The sequence below is a fragment of the Apodemus sylvaticus genome, chromosome 1 (genome assembly GCF_947179515.1).
Source record: "Apodemus sylvaticus chromosome 1, mApoSyl1.1, whole genome shotgun sequence".
Taxonomy (NCBI): domain Eukaryota; kingdom Metazoa; phylum Chordata; class Mammalia; order Rodentia; family Muridae; genus Apodemus; species Apodemus sylvaticus.
The window spans coordinates 33918913-33939884 of record NC_067472.1 but is presented as its reverse complement, the minus strand read 5'-3'; the positions used below and the strand labels follow the sequence as shown (position 1 = coordinate 33939884).

Genomic DNA, 20972 nt, shown 5'->3' with positions numbered 1-20972 from the left:
TCGTGTATTTCTCCTAACAATGGTTATTTGCTTCCAGTAGAATAGGGCCAACTCCTCAGTTTAAAAACACAAGGCTCCACGGAAGCTAGCCCATTATCACCTAACCATCATCCATGTGCATCCATCCTGCTATCCTGAAGGGCCAAGACTTTGTGCTTGCTGTGTGCTCTGGGTTCCTCCATATCTCGCAGGTGTTCTTCCTGCCCTGGGTTGCTGTGTACCTTTACCTGTGTGGAGAAAAATTCTTTTCCTCTCGATGCCTATACCACTGTTTCTTTCGCTCACTGAGAAACTGTTTGGGTTTGTGGTTCACAGAAACAGATGCATTTGGGGAACAGAGGCATGAGAACCCACCATCAGACCCAAACCTCGAAAGCCACTGGAGAATTCAGAAGTAAAAATAACATGGAACATAGAGTTCTTTAAGGATTCTTTTCCCCACAGAAATTCCTTAAGAGGGAGATACCAACTAAAGGCACTGCGTGAAGAGTCGCTTTCTGATCAGTCATATAACATCTTTGGTCACCTTATAATCTTTCCCCATGGTGTTACAGTTGGGAGATGAACAACTGCTCACGGCCTGGCCTGGGTGTTGAGGCATTGCCTGGGCACCTCCCAGTAGTGCTCCTTGGAGAGGAGGGGTAGAGCTCTGAGGAAGTGAGGCCTAGTGGAAGGAAGTTAGTTTGCCCCTTGAGGGGGCAACTGAGAATATTGTCCTTTTCTGTCTCTTTACTTCCTAGGTACCAGGAGCTAAAGAGGCCCCTCTGCCACATATTCCCACCCCCATGAGCCCAGAGCCGGGCCCAGTGATCGGGCTGAGTTCTCGGAAACCATGAGCCAAGACCATCTTACATGTTCCTTCTTTTTTGTTCCCAGTCATTCTGTCGATAACCAAAACTTGCCTAACACACAAACTTGTATTCCTATCTGTGGGACTATGGGACCATTCCTACCCAGAGAGCTCCTCAACTCACTGGCGAGTCCCAAAGCAAGATGGAAAGAGGTGGCAACCATGGGTCATTGTGATACAGCTTCCAGCTCCCGACACCCGAGCTGCCTATTGCCAGTGTCATTTCGTTTGTTATACATACATAAAAAAATGTGACAGATAATGAGCTATTTGGTCCACATACTTGGTATATGTTACTTTTAAAATGTCACCCCTGGGTAACTCAACCCACCAACAGATTATTAATAAAATTCAGCAACTGTCAGAGCTCTTCTCGGTAGAGGGAGGTTTGGCGGCGACACCTATTATGAGAGAGCGACAGATGGCCTTACCTCTCAGTGCCTGCGTCCACAGCTGTGAGTGGAGGTAACTGGGAGGAGGGGTTGTGGGGGCTCCCCTGTACATTATGTCCCGGAGAAGGGTGACTGACAGGATGTGGGGGTGGCACGGCCCCAGCAGCTGTTCCACTTCGGGTTGAATGATTGCTGGCGAAAATGGGAGCTGAAATCAAGAGAGAAGCAGCGTGAGACGGTGCCCTGAAGGAGGCCCACATTTTCAACACCAAAGCTGACAGCAAGCATATTTCAGGGGCTTGTTTGTTTTTCTCTGAGTGCCTTTTAGGGAACAGCTCACCCCTTCCTGGATACACACAGCTTTTGTTTCTGTGGTAGAACAGGTTCCCTGGCTCTTGTGCCTGCACCGCCATCTCAGGAGCTCTGGCTGAGTTTGCTCCAGGTTCGCCTTCGCCTCTGAAGTGCTGCGTGCCCTTGCCGGCCGGCTCCCTGTCTGCTCATTACAATGAATCCTGTGCTGTTTGCTTCTAAGCAAAGGGCTCTGTGTGCTTCTCAGTCACAGAGGATGATAGTTGCATAATGGCATGTTCAGTCAGCTGACTGCAAGGGGCTCAGCATGGCCCTTCTACCTCTTCTCACGGTGCAGCAAGATGCTGTGGGCCAGGCCTCTGCTCTGTCCGTCATTGTCCACACGTCAGCACAAAAACAACAGAACCCACCTGACTGCAGTTCCAACAGAGGGTCTTATACTCTTTTATATATATATATATATATATATATATATATTTTTTTTTTTTTCTATATTCTTTGTTTACATTCCAAAAGCTTTCCCCTTTCCCCTCCCCATATGTCCCATAAGTCCTCTTCTCTCCATCCATTCTCCTATCTTTCCCCCTCCCTTTTCTCTGTCCTGGTACTCCCCTACAATGCTGGATCAAGCCTTTCCAGGATTAGGGCCCTCTTCTTCCTTCTTCATGGGAATCATTTGATATGCTACTTGTATCTTCAGTATTCAGAACTTCAGGACTAATTAATATCCGTTTATCAATGATTGCATTCCATATGTATTCTTTTGTGATTGTGTTACCTCACTAAAAGTCTTGGAAAGAACAGGAATTCAAGGCCCATACCTAAACATAGTTAAAGCAATATACAGCAAACCGGTAGCCAATATCAAACTAAATGGAGAGGAACTTGAAGCAATCCCACCAAAATCAGGGACTAGACAAGGCTGCCCTCTCTCTCCATATCTTTTCAATATAGTACTTGAAGTTCTAGCTAGAGCAATTAGACAACATAAGGAGGTCAAAGGGATACAAATTGGAAAGGAAGAAGTAAAATTATCACTATTTGCAGATGATATGATAGTATACTTAAGTGACCCAAAAACCTCCACCAGAGAATTCCTACAGTTGATAAACAACTTCAGCAAAGTGGCTGGTTATAAAATCAACTCAAGCAAATCAGTTGCCTTCCTATACTCAAAGGATAAGCAGGCTGAGAAAGAAATTAGGGAAATGACACCCTTCACAATAAACAATATAAAGTATCTTGGTGTGACTCTAATCAAACAAGTGAAAGATCTATACGACAAGAACTTCATGTCTCTGAAGAAGGAAATCAAAGAAGACCTCAGAAAATGGAAAATCTGCCATGCTCGTGGATTGGCAGGATTAATATAGTTAAAATGGCCATCTTGCCAAAAGCAATCTACAGATTCAATGCAACCCCCATCAAAATCCGGGTCTTATACTCTTAACTAAGAGCTTGACAGACAGCAGACATTTCCATGTTGGTGTGATGAATCCTCTTGCTTTCATTCCAAGAGGCCCTTATCCAAAATGAGAAAGTAAAGGTAGTCCTCACACGCAGCTTTGGGTCTGTCGCCACCACTGCCCATCACACACGGAGGGCAAGTCGCGGCCTCCATCTTGGGGCAGTCTCACCTTTGAGAACTCTAAAAGACCTCAAACTTGCCTATGTGCCCATTAACATCAGCTAATTAGGAAGATGTCTCCTGATAACCGGGGCATGTCACTTTCAAAGTCCATCAGAGAGGAAGGACCTTCATGTGGGGGCCCTACTCAGCAGACATCTCATTAGGCTGTAATCAGACAACAACATTACCAATGATGTCATTCTCCTCCTTCTTTGTATACAGCTCCGTTCTATGCCCATTTCTCCTCCTTTTGAACTTTATTAATATCAAAGAACAAATGGATTTTTTTTAAATTAAAGAAATCAAGTTCAGGATTAAGAAAGTCATATTTCAAAAAGATTTGAAAGTTGAAAAGTTCAGGGAGTTGTATTTTTAGACCAGTATCACTTTCATCCAACCTCACCAGGATAGAATTGAGACCCCAGATGACCCAGTCCCCAAAATCGTACTCCAAAGGCATAAGAGTTCAAGGACTTACAGGAGCATGTGAAGAGGCAGAATTACCATCTTCCTGCTCAAAATGCTACTGACATGGGTGTGATCCCATCTGAAGGGTTTATTTCTGGTAAATCAGCATTCTGTCAGGTTCTCTCCTATCCTCAGAAACCTTCACCCTTCCACAGTCCTCTAAGTCCTGAAGTGGCGGCGAAGCCAGGAAGTGCTTACCAGTTCAAAAAGTCAGGCCCAGGCTTCTCTTATGCATGTCAGCTTCCATGAAAGTTACACATCTGCAAACTTGCCGGAGTCACCTTATGAATCACTGCCCTCATTTGTGCCTCGCTGGCTCAGGGAACCACAATTCTGCCTGTAGTCACCAGAATAACGTGGCCCAAGGGAGAAGGCTGTTTGGATTGACTGTAGCAATAGTTAGTATCAACATTGGTGTTCGTCAGCATGAAGCTTGGATTTTAGATACTGCTCTAATAACGAATAGAATAAATGGGTCACTGAAACAGCCCCCTTAAAAAAAAAAACAAACTCTGCTTTAGGTATAGAGACATCAGCTCTCTTTTATTTTGTGATTATTGCTGAAAATACCCATCACTTATTCACACCTAGAGGTATTTTTGTTTGTATGCATTTATGTTTATTACAGGGGAAGTGCTGTCCTGTTTACAACCTCTTGGGCAATAGGGAAACTTGGTCGCACATGCTAATCTTTTACAATATGGTTTAGCAGAAAATAGGGTGTTTCCCCAAGGTCTACCAACTGTGCTAGTTGGATTTGACATTAGACACAATTAAATAGCTAGACAATTTGGTGTCATTTCTAGCCTGTCGCTGAAAGTGAGGACTCTGCTTTCTCCCAGCCAAGTCACAACCAACACCTATCACGTGTTCATCCATCATTTATCCATCCTTCCAACATTATTTTAAATGGTATGTTTGCTATATATCTAGCTAGTCTAGTCTACCATTTGTGTATTTCTGTCCTTGACAGGGTTTCAGCTTGAACAAAATGGAGCCCAAGTATGCATTAATTCTATCAAAACACCAAGATTTACTAATGCCAACCTCTTAGCACTGCTCTAACACTTTAGCACACTAATTTGTGGCTCTACCCAAGCCAGATAAACAGCTGCATCTGGAATTTATTCTAGCAGTTTCTCCTTTGGTACTTTTGCCATGTCCTCTACCCTGGCATACTCAGTTTAGAATTTTTGCCTTCCTCTCTCTTTCTCCTCTGCTGGAGACTGAACCTAGAACACGATGTGTCTTAAGAAAGTGAATTACTCTAGAGCTACAGCCATGATCTCATTTCAGACTTCTCTGAAGAGCTGATCATTCCACAAGCATTTGTGGGGTAGCTACCAATATGGCAGACATAAAACTTGGTCCTGGGACAAACTATAAAACAAGACATATCTTTTATTACCAATTACATTAATTCATGTTTGCTTTAGAATGAATAAAGACAAGCAATCTAAATGCGAATAAAATCTATCTTGGGGCTCTAATATAGAGGTAGAAATTTTATCTAACATTTTCTATCCCCTTCTGATCAAAGATTGCCCCAGGGTAGTATTAATTCTCTAAGATTTGTAAGCAGACACATGTTTTAACCTAAGGGCATCCAAGAGTCCTGGAGCAGAAAGCCAGGGGAATGTGGTACAATTGAGGAAAGGTATTTATGAAGGTACAGTACAAAGTCCAGGAGGATGAGGAGGTGGTGGAGAGACAGTGTGGGATAAACTCTCTGAGGTAACGGGCATGGAGATGAAGGGTAGGGCCTTCCAAGAGCTATTGGGTCACACACATGTCCACAGCCTTTCCTTTATAACTATAGCTGGTTCATGACACTGAAATGGGAAGTTCCTCTACCAGGGACCCCTTGAGAAGAAGAAAGGGAGGGCTTGATGCTTCGACTTAAAGTCTGAATTCGAAGGTGTCTTACTTATATATGTCACAATCAATGACTTTTTTCTTTTTTCTTTTTTTTTTTTTGGAAAAGAAAGGAAACCACTTGCTTCTGTGTTGTGGGAAGTGGGAGGGGACGTTAGGAGAAGTATAGAGAGATCATGACTTAGTTGGAAGAAACGGATTAATCCTTGTCTATAGAGAACAGCCTGTCTACAGCATCTAGGTTATAGTTGCTTGTTGTAGGTATTACCTGTAACTAAAATAATGAAATGAAATTAAGGGTAAGTAATAAAGACACAAGCATGTCTTTCTAATACATATCCAAAGGACAACTATTTGGAGTCAGCTATTATGGCTGCAGTGGGACTCTCCTTGGTCCTTATCAAAGAAAGTGTTATCATGCCTCAGAGGAATGTCTTTGATATCTACAGAGACTTCCAGGAACACCCAACCTCATCAAGACATAATCTAGAATATACTTTTAAGTACTACAGTCTCCAAGTACCATTTCTTCACTCATTGAACACAAGATCCCGCTACCTTATTTGCACAAGACAGGTGCTAAACGTCATGGATGTTTTAAGTTTGAACACCTCCCAGCTTCTCACAGACCTGTCTGCTTCAGATCGACTTACTGACAAACCCACAGGCTTTGCCAAGGTATTTCCAGTCTTAGGAAGAAAATCTCCATGTTGGCATAGAACTGTAAGGTTACTCACAAAAGAAAAAAAATATTTCTGTACTTAGTCAAAATTATTTCCACAGTTGAAGCAACGGAGTGTACAAATGTGGCCCACTGATCAAAGCCTAAAGAGAATGGATCTCTCCCGAACTCAGACAATATTAACAAAACTGTTGTGACCACATCAACCGGACAGGGACTGCCCCTGGGGGCAGCTCTCATTGTCGAGTCACCTTGGGGGTCAGTGCTGTCTCCAGAGCTTGAAGGGGGCTTTTCTATGAACTTCCAGACACTGCTGGTGATTGGCAGCTGGAACAACTGATTAGGCACAGCAAAGAACAAGCTAGAAGCCCTTATTGCTTTCCTGATTAAGTGGTGGTTAACTCCCCAAGGGAATAAAGCCAGGTGAAGCAATGAATGTGAACTCTGCCTGCTGCCCAGAGCCAGAGGCCCTCTTCCCTACCACTGAGGAATCTTTTTCATGGGGCCTGGCTTATGGCTCGACCCTGCCTCCAACAGTAATAGGCAGAGGTGGCTCTGTGATCGATGTGGCTCTCAGGCCCTCAGGGCTGGTGAAGTCTAGGCTACCTCCTTAAAAACTATTTCATGTAATCAGGATCAATCTTTAATGTGTCCAAATAATGACCATTAATCTATTATTTCTAATGGACAGAACACCTTTGGGGATACTTCACCTGTGAGATATTTATCACACAAACGAAGATGCAAGGCCATTACGAGGTCTGTTCTAGGCTACCCACATCACTGCCTGAATGTTTTCATCATTCGGGGGTGGGCACAAAGACTTTTCTGTCAGTCTGCGGCATACAAAATTAGCTAGTCCAGACAGGCCTCATAGAGTAAAAGCCTGTAATCCTAACTAATAGGGAGAAAAAAGTAAGAAATCCTAAGGTCATGACCCACCTGGGCAGTTTAGTGAGACTGTCTGAAGCCAAGGTCACAAGAGGAAGCCATGCATATGGGTCAGTGGGCAAGTCTGTGCCTGGTAAGTGCAAACCCTGGCTCCATTTGCAGTCCCGCAAAGAACAGCTCGTGTGTTTTCTTGTTCACAATGATGGGAAGCTACACTTGTTCTTTGATAGTCTGATAACCCAAAAGAGTTCTGGAAGTAAGAAATACTTCCATATGATCCACTAGGTCTTGGGCTAAGGCATGTTGAGATTCTAAATTTCTATGACTATCAAAGTGGACCAGGTGTACCCATGAAATAGCAAGGACTAGCCTAGGTCTCAGGGCCATTCTATCTGCTTCGCCTCCATATTGGGGCAGGGGGACTCACAGTTATGACTGATTGAATACTTGTCGTGAGCCAAGGACTTACAAACATTTTCTATTTACTGATTAGGCTTAAGCCCTAGTCTGGTTTCTGGTTAGGTGACTTGGCTATGGTTACCTGTAAAGTAAATAGTGAAGGTGACATTCAAATCAGGAAGTAAGACTTCAGGTCATATGCCCGTAACCACTACCCCACATTGCCTCTCAAGCACCAGGTGAATAGGAAACAAGGTGTAAACCATTTCTATCACTTTTTTCCAAGTAAGGATTTCAGATCCCTGTCAGAGGCATATTGATGCACAGGCAGGGGAAGGAGAGAGGCTGCAGGATGATTGGTGAGCGATCAGCCGTACGTGCCCTTGGCTGTGGCAAGCGTGTTGTCCTGGCTGTGGATAACGTGGCACCAGAAGATTTACTGTGTCTGTGGAGACTATTGGGCTCCTGTGCTTGGGGGCATGCAAGGCCTCTGAAAAGCCCTAGCCATGCTCTGGCCTGTCCTCACCAGACCTTATCCCAAGATGGTGACTCTCACTTGTAATGAATGTCAGAGCCATGCTGGGCTCCTGAGAAATGACATTAATTGCTTGGTGCCTAGCACGAGGGAAGGAAGTCTGGGCTGACCATTCATCTCTTGGGCAGAATTTCAAGGGTCAAGGCACAGAGGAGCAGCCTAATCGATGAGACCAAGGTAAATTGGCTCTCAAGGAGACATTAACAAGAATTAGAGGGTCCATATGAAAGGTGAGCTTAATCATGTCTCTCTGCCTCACTCCCAAGAGGAGAAATTTAGAGCCGGGAGGAGTTCGATAAGCCATTTAACTGCAATGGAAATTTGGGCTCTTTTGGCCTCATCAGAAATCAAGCACCCGAGACAGATGGTGTCAGCATGGTTAGGAAGAGGACACTGTGCACACAACGGAGTCACATGGAGCTGGATGGAAGTTTAGCTCTAGAGATTGCCAGGTGTTTCTTTATCTTAAAAAGGATAATACTTCACAGGATTGCATGGAGGAACATAAATATATGATGGATTAAAAACCCAAATAGGGGCTGGGGAGATGGCTGGGGAGTTAGCATCATTTGCTGCTCTTGAAGACAGCACAGGTTTAGTTCCTAGAAGCCACATGGGAACTCAGAAATGTCCGAAACTCCAGTTCCGGGGGATCAACACTATCTTCTTGCTTCTGTGAACAACGCACACATGGTACACAATCATACAGACATACGTGCAGTCGGAACACTGATATACAGAAAATAGATTAAAAGAATTAGAAGCACATAGCACAAAGGCTGAACTATGGTTATACGATTACAGAATGCTCTTATCATTTGACAATATTACTGCAATTAATACAATCTTAATAGGATTATGGAATCACAAAGACATGCATTGCTCCAAAGTGGTAACTATCTAATAAAGCTTTCCTATCTAAACCCTGGCTGAAAAGAACTGCACATAAACTGTGCACTGGAGTCCTTCACCAGGGAAGTTTATGCATTCTCTTTAATCAGCTTTTTATTGTTCAATATTTTTATGTATATGCTACAAAGTGTTTGGGGCCCAGAACAAGTCCTGATAGGGTTAAAATGTGCTTTACTTTGAAAGGGTAATACACACCTTTGCAATACAACCCATAATACATTTCAGCTTAGAAGATAACAAGTCATTTTCATGCATGACTGCACTTCGTTAAGGAGCGAAAATGGGCTGTTACTAAAATGTCAACACAATTGTCCCTCTTGAAGCTTAGTTTATCTTGAAGTATTTTACATTTTCAGTGCTTCCTTTTTGTTTGTTTCTCCTCTACAGGAGCATAAAGATCCAGTCTTAATTTTTAGAATTCAAAGAAAGACTTCTCTTTAGACAAGCTGGGGAAAACAGCCAATATTGGGAGTGTTCAGATATCTGGTCCCCAAGAGTGAAAATTTAAGTCCAATACCATCTGCTGTTCTTCACAGTACACCTCAAAGCAATTTAATTGCACCGTCATCCAATGGAAAACGCCCTCCTGACCTAAATTCACACACCAGAAAGAGTTTTCTAGCAAGGAAAATGCCTGCCAGGGCAATTTGCTAGAAGGCTGTATTTGATTCTAAAGTTAATTGGAGAATAGGAGAGATCCCAGTTTATGCTAATCCTTTTGCTGATGAGATGGGGCTGTTTCCGGTTTCCCCTTTCCTTTCCTCCTAATGTCAGGGCATTGCCCCCTCTGCTCCTCATCAGGAAGGGCGTCATTCTGCATCCACATTCCACCTGTGTCAGGAGAAAGCCACTTCTTAAGAGTTTGCACATCCTTCCCTCTAATCTTTCCCTTCTCCCTGCGGCATGAATAATTTTAATATTGCCAATCACTAAAAAAATCTATTCTTCCTGCCTGTCTCACTCCCAGCTCCACTTTGCAGTGTGGAGTATCATTACCCAGCAGCCCTGATAAGAGCATAATGAAACAATCCCTTCTCAACGGCATCGGGTGGCTGTCACACTAAAATGACACCACCCGTACATCCCTGACATACTACCCTCGGCTAATTGATGGCAAACAATGGCAACTGTCTCCGGCGCTCTAAGACAAAGGAGATATACACGTGTCACCTGACAGGAGAGCTACCTGGTAATGGATAAACAGATGTGTTAGGGGCCTGCTGGATTTAGGTAAGCGAGGCCACAGCTCTGAAGAATATACCTATTATCTTTGTGCTTAAGAGCGCTGCTGTTCACTGGGGAACAGAAATAAATAAGGTAAAATAAGAATTTATTGATGTCTGGGCAGTTACATGAATATTCAGCTTCTCCTACAAACAGATATTCTCCCAAGAGCTCCAAACTTCAGCATAGGCATCCCAATTACACTTCTAGCTCATGCAGCTAGATTCACCACTAGGGAAGAAGTTAGTTATTAGTGTATACATGCTTACTAGCCTTTCTGGGGTATACCATGATACAACGAGAAGATATGGTTGATGTCACCCACATGAATGCCAAAGGTTACCATCAAGCATTCTGGAAATACAGGTGTAATTAGCTTTCTGTATTTCAGAACAAAAACATTCTCTGCAGCTCGAACGGCATCGTCCTGGCACTTCGCTGGGGCCAACGTTTCGTGCAGCCTTCTTAGGTCTTTCCAGACAATGCGTGACACATCAAATCTCAAATCTCAGACTGTGTTTCTACTAAGCACCACCCCTCTCCAACTTAGTCACCCTACCTTCTACAGAGAAGTCGGTAGCACAGTGTGAACACACAAGTCAAGCAACCTTCCCTGCGGATGCCCGCCTGTCCTCTCAGCCTGTATGGTAGATTTTCATCCCCTTTTAGGTCAGGGTGGAAAAGTAGAAAGCAGGAAGGTCAAGATGGCATGGCTAACTGTTTCTTGAGGCAATTAAAACGTTCTCCTCACCTCTGTTTTTGTAGTAAAGCCCGACTTAGTCATAAATAATAATAACCATTTTAGTAAACCATATCCAATGTAAGCCATTCCTATACATTCCATGGCTATACCACAAAAGGAGCGATCCCGAAGACAACCAGCGTGGTTTCGACTGGTTCTTCTACCCGACTACACTGCTGATCTACAGATTCTTTGAGGAATCCCTTCTTTCCTAGATGTATAGAAATTAGTAACAGCAGCCCCGTTGTATGTGCTGCCCTGCGGTGGGAATCTTCTCTTCAAATTATTACTCACCTAAGGCAAAACTGCACAGTGAAGTTTACCAACTTTCTCGCTTTTCCATACCCACTCTCACAGTCTTTCTTTACCTTCTAGTTTACTTGACTCCCATGCAGACTTTTTTTTTAATCACAAATTTATGTTCACATACAATATTTTGGGAAGAATTTTGATTTAGCAATTTTTCTTATCTGGAAATAGATGCTTCGGTCTTTGGTTACACTGACTTCAAGGTCTACTATGAGTCATAATATGTTCAGAGGAATCAGGTATCTTCCCTGTTGGAATAGGACCAAGTGGGCCCCTCGAGTGTGATTGATGTTTCAACTTCTTGCTTTATTCCTGGGAATGAAGATGTGGACATCTAAGAGGCGCTTCGGTTTTAAGAACCAGTCTGTGGTACTCAAGAGTCTAAAACACTTCCCCTTCTAGAAGAACAAACATGGACAGAGTAAAACCACACCGACGAGACTCCTGCATCTTGCTGCCAGCCTCTGGCTCATCCTGCCTAGAACCCAGCCCTTCCCCCTCTAGTGGCCTTCTCCTGGATGAGACGAAGTTGGCCAGGGCATCCCACGCCAGCCCGCCAATCAGATTTTCTTCTAGCTGATGACTTCGGGGATTATTCTGTCTGAGGGCTTCTAGTCTCAGATTTCCAGAGACCATCCCACAAAAGATAAAGAAGAATAAACTTGGTCTACATCCCTTCAAGGCAGATGGTAGTAAAACCATCTGCCTCCATTGCTGAGCCTCATAAAGCTCTCTGCAAAGCCACGGGCTGAGAGACATCTGAAGCATCCGCTAAATCTAAAAGATTATAGGCCCAGCCAGATTCCTATGCATTATGTGCTCTTAACTCTTCTTACAGTACATCTCCTCTCTAATTAATTTATTTCAGTTAATGTGCTTTATGGCTTCCTTCATTTCTTTTGGTCATTGACAAATGTTCCAGATGTAAGTCTGAAGGTAAGGTCAGTAAACCTGTTTTGGAAAGGACCAGAGAATAAATGTGTTAGATTTTGTAGATCAAAAACAATTCCCTCCATTCTGTCTGCAGCTGTTCTCATCCAAAAAAAACTTACATTTGTCTGCATTTACCTTTAAAATTCTTAAAACCACCATCAGTTCTCTGGCTATGCAGGAATGGGAAGCAGGCCAGATGTGGCCTGTGGAGTATTTGCTGATCTCTGCTGTAAAGATTACCTGTTGAATAACATCTACAGAGAAAACACCTATCACAGTATGATTAGAAAAATATATATTATAAAACCTAAATCTGAGGTAAGAAAATAACCAGAAATAGTTTTATAGGTGCTGTGGACTACATTTTGAGGTAAATGACAGAGCCTGGAAAAGATTATTTAAAAGAAGACATCAGGAGAGACCAAGGCCTCATCAATGCCACCATCATGGAAGTGTCAAGTTGCACTGGCCCATCCATAAGTACAACTTCCTCTTTTCTGCACCTGCTTTACCTCACAGCTTCACTGGTCATTAAGTCTCCATTTTTTTTCCAAGCAGGCATGGTGTTGAACTCTGGAAGGCCAGTCTAACTAGACTTACACTCTGGCAATGGGACACAGTCTAATGCAGAGATTTGAAAGAATGCCTTAGGGCCTGTAAACTCCAAGGTCAAATCTTGTCTTGGCTTCGTGGAAGAAATTCTGTCTCTAAACTCTAGTTCTACCTAGAACACACAAAGAAGGGAGGCTGGAATCTGTCACAGAGGCCAGCATGGCTTATCAACAATTCTTAAAACTTTTGAGCAAAGAGGAAGGGGAAGGGAGGGGAGAGGAGGGGGGAGAGGAGGGGAGGGAAGCCACTGAGAGCTTGCCAGCATATATGACATTCTTTTTTGCATTTCCGTCTCACAGAAGCCCTATGGAGTCAGGATTCTTACTACCACCACCAACCTACAGAAGGAAAGTCAGCTTCCCTAAACACAATACCCAGCAGACAGGAAGCCAGGTTGGGGCTTTAGATTTTTGTTCCACAATCTTTCTGCATGACACATGGTCTTCAAAGCAAAAGTAATCAAACCACTATTTTTGTACTCAAACCCTAGTAACCATCAAAACAAAATTTTGACATTGTGAGTTTGGGGCTTTTGCCACCTAAGTGCTGAGTTTCTGATTCCAATTCGTTTATCTTTAGAGCACCACGCTGGAGGCCCTACATTAAAAACTAACAACACAGTGGACTATAGCATTTCAAGAATTCTATCTTAGTTTTCTTTTATTCTACTAAATGATACTGATTAAAATTTTAATTTCTTTAAGCGTTCTCCTCCCCCTCCCATTTCTATAAAGGACAAAAAAATGAGGACTGCAGGTCGTTTTCGTGCACCTGTTCCCTGTGCTTTTGTTCAGAACTGTAACACGCACGTCCTAGTATTGGAATACAGCAGTAATTAGCACTAACAGATGCTGAGCACTGGCTGCCTCCTAAGAGCTCTTAATGTCATTAAGTTCAGCGATCAATCTCAGTAAGGGGAAAGTCTCCGTTGGAGGCAAGAAGTGTTTCCATTTGTGAAAGTTGTGCTTGAGCTGACTGGCTTCACGCACAGTAAGAGAGATGTGTGTAAAACATCACATCAGTAAATCATATGTCAGTAATGACATATGTTTGACTTTATGAAGGAGACCGGGAATATTACTCATGTTAGTATTTATATAAATATAACTTAAGACTGCCTAAAAAGCCAACCACAGTGGTCCTGAAGACACTTCTCTCCTGTTGACATTGGTCAGCAGGTTGAAAAATGACAACAAACAACCCATTTCTCATGACAAATATCTAGTCCTTAGATATGCTTGATACAACGGCAAGCATGATGATACAAATCTGGAACCATCGAAACTGGTGAGGCTCAGGAAAGAGGATGGCTGTAAGTTCAATGCCAGCCTGGTCTACATACCAAATTCTAAGCCAGCTAGAGTTACTTTGTAAGACACTATCTTTAGTGGGAGTGGTAGAGCAAGACAAAAAAAAAGTTTAAAAGTTTTGTGTAAACCAACCTAGGGAAGAAATTCCCATGCAAGCTGATGATAGCTTGTCTCCCAGCCACTTTCAGCAGCTGTTCATTCCTAAAAGGTAGAAGGGATGACTCTCTTAATGCTTCAGAGAAAGGGTCCAGTGACACAAAACCTCTCACTTCATAGGATATGATTAGGTAGAAACACTAGGGTTAGACTCAACTCCGCAGTTCAAAGCCAACAAACACAGAGAGAAATAAATGATACATAGACAGATGACAGATAGATGATAGGTAGATGACATACATACAGACAGACAGACAGACAGGAAGGCAGACAAGAGCCATGAACAGCAAAGTTCACTAAAAAACAAACTGGGCTACAGTACAAGAAGATGGCCAGAGTCTAGCTAGAAACAATCCTGAAAGTAAGGCAAATACAGCCTCAACTCAGGAAGAAGACCAAGACTTCAGAGAGACACTTGTAAGTTCCATTAGTGTGGGTTGGAAGGGTAGCAGCAGTTCAAGTGGGCACATGAATGGGGTTGATCAGTCTATGACAACAGGAAGGAAGACACATTAAGTGCCAACCCCTGAGACCGTGATTTTGGTTAACATGAAATGGGTACATGCTACCATACTTAATCTTGCTTCCACCCTAGTATTACTGTAAAGTATCTCAAGTTTCATTTTAGTTAATTCAATAATGTCCTTCAATTTAGAGTCCCATGTTACCCTTATATATCCTTGCTTTATAATAGTGTCCATGCAGCAATTAGAAGGAACTCTCACTACGTCTATAAACACCAAAAAATACAGTTCTTAAGAAAAGAAAACCCTCTATGCGTCAGACTGGGGACTGACTTCCTTTTCCTTTCTTTCTTTAGAGGCTAAATCCAATGGAAGGAGCGACTCAGAACTTTGGACCTTTTTCTTTTTCTTTTTTGGCTCATAGCCACAGCCACAAAAGGTGTAAAGTGTTTCCGTTCTTAAGTTCTGGCCTGAATTTCATCTTGCCATCCATCTGTTCCTTTAGACCTGCTTGAGACAGACTGCAAATGAGATATAAATGGCCCTTCTCGTATCCCACATGATGACAAAATAGTATTAAATCAGTAGCTGGTTGGGGTGGGGTGGGATAAACGACAACACAAAGTCAACAACCAAGACCTTCCCTAGTGGGGACAACGCCACAAATGCCGAGCCTTACTTCTTTGTGTCCTCTTCCAGGAGGTGTGCAATGTTTATATAAACACTGGACATATACTTTTGACATCTACCCCTGGTCCCCGGTCACAGCCACACTGTCTACCATGAGCAGAGCAGCCTCCTCTTCCACCTGCTCTACTGCCGCTGCCCTGATCTGCTGCAACCGACTCAGGTGGTTATGTACCAAATGCTCTGAAACTGTGAGCTGGATTAAGTCCTTTAACTGTCCTCTCGCAGGACTCCTGATGACAGCCATGTCAAAGTAACCAATACCACACTTTTTTTATTGATGGGAATTGGAGCGTTTTGTAACTTCTAGTTCTTATGAATTAAACTGCTTTTTCATATGCAGAAACATGTTTTTTTTTTTTACAGCAAACACTTGTGTATGTTGGAAAAGTGAGTGATTCAGCTTAATCTTGCATGAGAACCCAGCAAGAGTACAAGGGAATACGACAACGATAAAAACCCAATTTAGCAGTTTGCAAACATATAAGGGTAGTAACAACTGTAACAGCTTCATACATGTCAGTGTGACCAGTGCTGCCTGGAAACCCAAATTTTAAATTGCTTTAATGGAGTGTGTATAATAAAAGCTCACTCTTAACTGGAAAAAAAAACCCCAAAAAACAAAACACCAAAACCCAGAAATCAAGCATGCCCTTTAAAGGATTCCACAGTGAGTAACCCATGTGCAGTGCAGACTCATACTGTGCCTGCCCTCTACACATTCACATTGGTTTCTCGGTAGAAGCCACATCCCCATATATTGTGAGTCAAAACAATGGATTCCAGAGGTACTAAGATCAACAGCGCTCCACATAGAATGATCTGGCAGAAATTCAAAAACTTGGTTTTGTTCATAACTAGTGAATTGTAGAATCCAGGGGTATGCTAAGGAAACTGCATTTTCACAAGGCCTTCTGCTGACCTTAAACACACTGGTGGACAGTCTCAGGGATGGGGAGGACAAAACTCTACATTAAGGACATTAAAGTCCACAGAGGACATGAGGTTTGCTCCTACAGTCACAATCACAGATAGCAGATGCTCTATAACAGTAGTTCCCTTTCTTGTTTTTGTTTTTGTTTCGAGACAGGGTTTGTTCCAGGATTGCCCTGGCTGTCCTGGAACTCACTCTGTAGACCAGGCTAGCCTTGAACTCAGAAATCCACCTGCCTCTGCCTCCCAAGTGCTGGGATTAAAGTCATGCGCCACCACTGCCTGGCTTACAACAGTGGTTCTTAACCTTCCTAATTCTGTGATCCTTTAATACAGTTCCTCATATTGTGGTGACCACCCCTTCCCAACCATAAAATTATTCTCATGGCTATGTCATAAGTGTAATTTTGGTATTATTATGCATCATAATGTAATATGTAAATATCCAATATGCAGGACAGCGGATATGTGACCCTTATGAAAGGGTCCTTCACCCCCCCAAAGGTTTCAGGACTCTCAGGTTGGCCAAGTGTTATGGATTCAGGAGACAGCTTGAGAAGCCATCAAGAGAGGCATCAGAGAAGCACTGTCAGACATTTCCTACATAGTCCTTTAGTCTCCATTCCTTTCTGTCTACCGCATTCCAAAGTTTCTCTCCTTTGTAAATTATAAGCAAAACAGTATTTCCAAAGATAATGCAAGATATAGTTATGCGTTTTACAATGCTCTGTGTCTTTCCAAAGACTTTAATGTAGAATTATGTTCATCTTTTACATCTCTCTCCTATGAAGTTTAATCTACTGGGAAACTTGTGTGTTAGTTTAGAGGCCTCTAATGAACACCTCGTAAATTAACAACCAGTTTTTATGAAAAGAGACCATGGGAGGCTCTTTTACAGAAACTTATGTCTAACATTTACAACTTTCTAAGAAGCTATCCAAAGACAGCAAATATACTCAATTTAAGAATGTAGAAAGTATATTAAAACATGTAACATGAGATTACACTAAAATGAAACACTATTCATAAAGCATGCTAACACAGTGCTGTTTATTGCAAAAACTGATATTATCGCAGAAGAAAAGCTCCCTTCTCCTAGCAATATAAAACCTTATAAATTAATTTTTATTTTTCCTTTCATTCATGCTTATATATGCTATCAGAACAGAAAGCTTTTGTCCCCCTAAAAAGCTTAAATTTACATTAAAATTTGAACAGTTCAACAGGACTTACTAGCTCTAAACATAAAGATTACTTTATAACACAACAGAATCAGTACCAATAAAATCCCCTCATTCTTGAAGGTCTCTCTGGTTTCTGCTGCAATAGCTTTCCATTTCATAGTAGTTTCTGTGGGACTTGACTATCTCTACCATCTCCGGCAAAGGCCTGTATCGTCAGGAGCATCTCTTGAGTGGGTATCTGTCATCAGGGTGGACTGGAGGGGTAGTGAAGAGAAGGCAAGCGGGCCTCATCTCTGGGTCACATGACAGCCTTCATGTGTAGCTTTAGCCTCACTGATTGGCAGTTCTGAGCAAGTCCCAGGGATTTTGGTTTTGAGAGGATGATTCTAATGTCTAGCACCAAGTCTTCATGACTGAGACTATGGGTTCACTACGATCAGCTCACACTGAGACCACAGTTTCAGCCATGCTTTAGAGGGAGCCAATGCTTTTGTGGACACACATGGGTCAGATCATCTGCCTATGACATCCTTTGTTTGTGTTTGGAGCCTCCGCTAAGCCAGCACAGGTTCACTTGGTCCATACTGCTGCAAACTCAGAAATTTAGACTTGCCTACTTCATTAGCACCTCATAGGAGCTCAGATTTATACCGATCCTATATGTGTATACTGATCCTTAGACGTGGCATTCACATTTTGACTTGCTGTCAAAGAGTCTAACAGATCCTCAATAAACCACCTGGGGTTCCATACTGACCTAGGCCATAGTCTCTGAAAAACAAAATAGAAGAGATCCATCTTCAGGGCTTTCTCACTACTGCCCTGTCCCTGGGGCCCACTCAGCAATAGGCCTGAGGAGCCCAGGAATCTTCCAACAGTGAGAAAATAAAGGCCACAATTTAAAACCCTCCTCAGCATGTGTTTCATTTAGTGTTGTTAGAATAAATGTTCGTGTGCCAGCAATGTGCAAATCAAAAGCTCCCAGTAAACAAAAGCTAACCATGTTTCTTCACTTAGGTCAAATACAGAGGCTTTCAGTGTTGCTGGTGTCCTGCAGCAGCCACATGCATCTGACGATGTATCTTTGCATCTCTTAAAGATTTGGTCAGCCCTTCAAGTAAGTTTTAATCAATCTCTCTGGATTTGAAAGAGATGAGGTTATGTTGTTTCGAAGATAAAGTCCCTAAGCAACTGTTAAAGGTACCTTAATGCTGGCCCACAGTGATTTCGACTACTCTGATAACTGATGCTCTTGAAATGACGTTCTAATGGCCTTTTCTTCTTTCTGTACTGCATCATCTTGAGAACCATCAAGCTTACAAAGTTACACAAGCACGTCTTCCTCCTATGCCACTGCAATGTATCAGTAAATTCTTCAGTCTATGCCTTATTAGTACTTCTCAAAAGAAAAAAAAATAAAAAGAGAGCAGGCTGCCAATCTGGCTATGGACTAAGACACAAATAGGAGTGAGATTTGCAAGTCACCGAAAAATGGAAACATCTCATTGTCTAGAATGTGGTGCAAATACGGCTGGATTTCAGATGGCTCACAGCAAGCATTTTCTGCATGTAAAGTAATAAAACTAAGTGTGTTTGTTCAAGTACTCACCACCATAGAGTCTAGAAAATGCACCCAAACTGCAAGAAAAACTGAATTTTCTTTCTGCATTAGCATAGTCTTTCCTTTTTTGTTGCAACCTACAATTTTCTAAATATAGGGTCACCTACGATTGAAACCCAGGTAGAAGACAGGAGATCTCGAGTGTCCTCTAGTCCTCTCCCTTTGGTTGGGAGACATTAATAGATACACGTACAGGTTGCTTTAGTAATGTGAAGGTTTTTATAGCAACCTGGGAATTCCAATCAAACTGGAAAGGTGATCAATACTGTCCCATTTAGAAGCCACTGTTCCATTTAGAACGTAGTCTGCTGCCTGCTTCAGGGCCAACCATTTCCTTTGAGTCCAACTCAATAAGCTTAGGCTTCCTGGGAGGAGTGGTGCTCCTAACATCTGGCAGAAGTCCAGAGCTAGATGAATTAACGTGTTATTTAACCTTGTTTTTCATGAGGGAAAAGAAGGGCTGCTTTGCGAATCTAGCATAGGAGAAGAACTACAGACCACAGACACAGCAGATGGTTCTCAGGAACAAGATTTGATGGTGCTTCTTACCTGAATAGAGTTCAGGACCCGGCCCAGGGGAGTGTCCCACGGTGCGATCAGCAGTGTCTCTGGGGGAAGAGGCTGGCTGCAGGGGCTGCACTGCAAGGCAGTCTGTGAGGAGATCTGGGTGGAGCTCAGTGCTAGACCGGAGCTGAAAGGAGAAAAGAGAACAAAATAGAGAAGGCTGATCCTGAGAACATCTGTCTGGAAAGGCTCTCTCCCCTATGTGTTTCTGTAATTCGAGCCACAAGTATTTATCAAGCATCCATGGGGAAGACAGGCAGGAGTGGAACACAAAGCCAACAGAAGGGTCAGTTTTCTGGCCCTAGCACCTGGAGGGCACTCACTTTACAAAATACGTGGCTGCAGGTAGCTTTGACCCTAAGGCCTTGATAGGTCCACTTCTGGGAACCCAGCTTCCTAGTATGTTCCTATTTATTTGTTCACTTAATGTCTACTTAAAAGATGTGGTAATGGCAAAACCAAGCTCTAACAGACTTTGCCCATGCAACAAAGAACTTGTAAGCACAGAGATTCTGCCACAAAAATAATCAGAAAACTCTACTGAGATTTGACCCTTAGAAACATATGAGAAACACTCCAGCTAAAATTTAAATATATTGAAAGAACAGATAAAACCACTAACAATAACAACAAACCCCAATACTTAGTTACATGTGAAATAGGACTTTACATTTCCATTTATTTACATATAGCAAAATCAATTTTATGTATGAGTCACATGTAAAAATTTAACCAAACTGGGGTTAAAATGTACTGTAAGTAAAAATTTACCAGATGCATTTTATAACACATGGATGTTCAATTATACAAGTGCATATGCTGGTATATGCATGTGTGTATGGAGTGTTTTTGTGTGTCTCTGTGTGAATGTGTGCTTGTATATGCATGTGTGTGTACATGTGTATGTGCATGTGCATCTGTGTGTGTGTGCGTGCACCTCTGTTTGTGCAAAGGTGTGTGTTTGTCTACCCGTGTCTGTGTGCATACGAATGTATTTACACATGTGTGTAGGCCTTGGAGTCATCAGGACTAGCTCCTCTAAACAGGGCTCATTGGGTTGCAGTTCACCAATCAGCCTACACTGAGAACCAGCGAGCTTCAAGAATTCTCCTGGTTCCATCTCTCCTGGGCTGGGATTACAAGTGTGTACCATTGCACCCGACTTTTTACATGGCTGCTAGGGGTTGAACTCAGGTCCTCCCGACTGGCAAAGCCATCAGTTTATGAATTGAGGCACCCACATCCCCAGTATCTTTACAGACACAAATTTTGTAAACTTAACTTGAATGA

General features: G+C 42.6%; 1 protein-coding gene across 3 annotated transcripts in view; it reads right to left on the bottom strand.

Moving 5' to 3' along the window:
• Positions 1 to 20972, bottom strand: part of Glis3 (GLIS family zinc finger 3) — a 426372-nt gene that overhangs the window by 38886 nt on the left and 366514 nt on the right. For all 3 annotated transcript variants that reach the window (XM_052187691.1, XM_052187699.1, XM_052187709.1), the window contains 2 exons: positions 19668 to 19809; positions 1282 to 1450 (listed from right to left, as the gene is read on the bottom strand). In XM_052187691.1, the coding sequence (XP_052043651.1) occupies positions 1282 to 1450; positions 19668 to 19809 (311 nt within the window). The remainder of the gene's footprint in view (positions 1 to 1281; positions 1451 to 19667; positions 19810 to 20972) is intronic.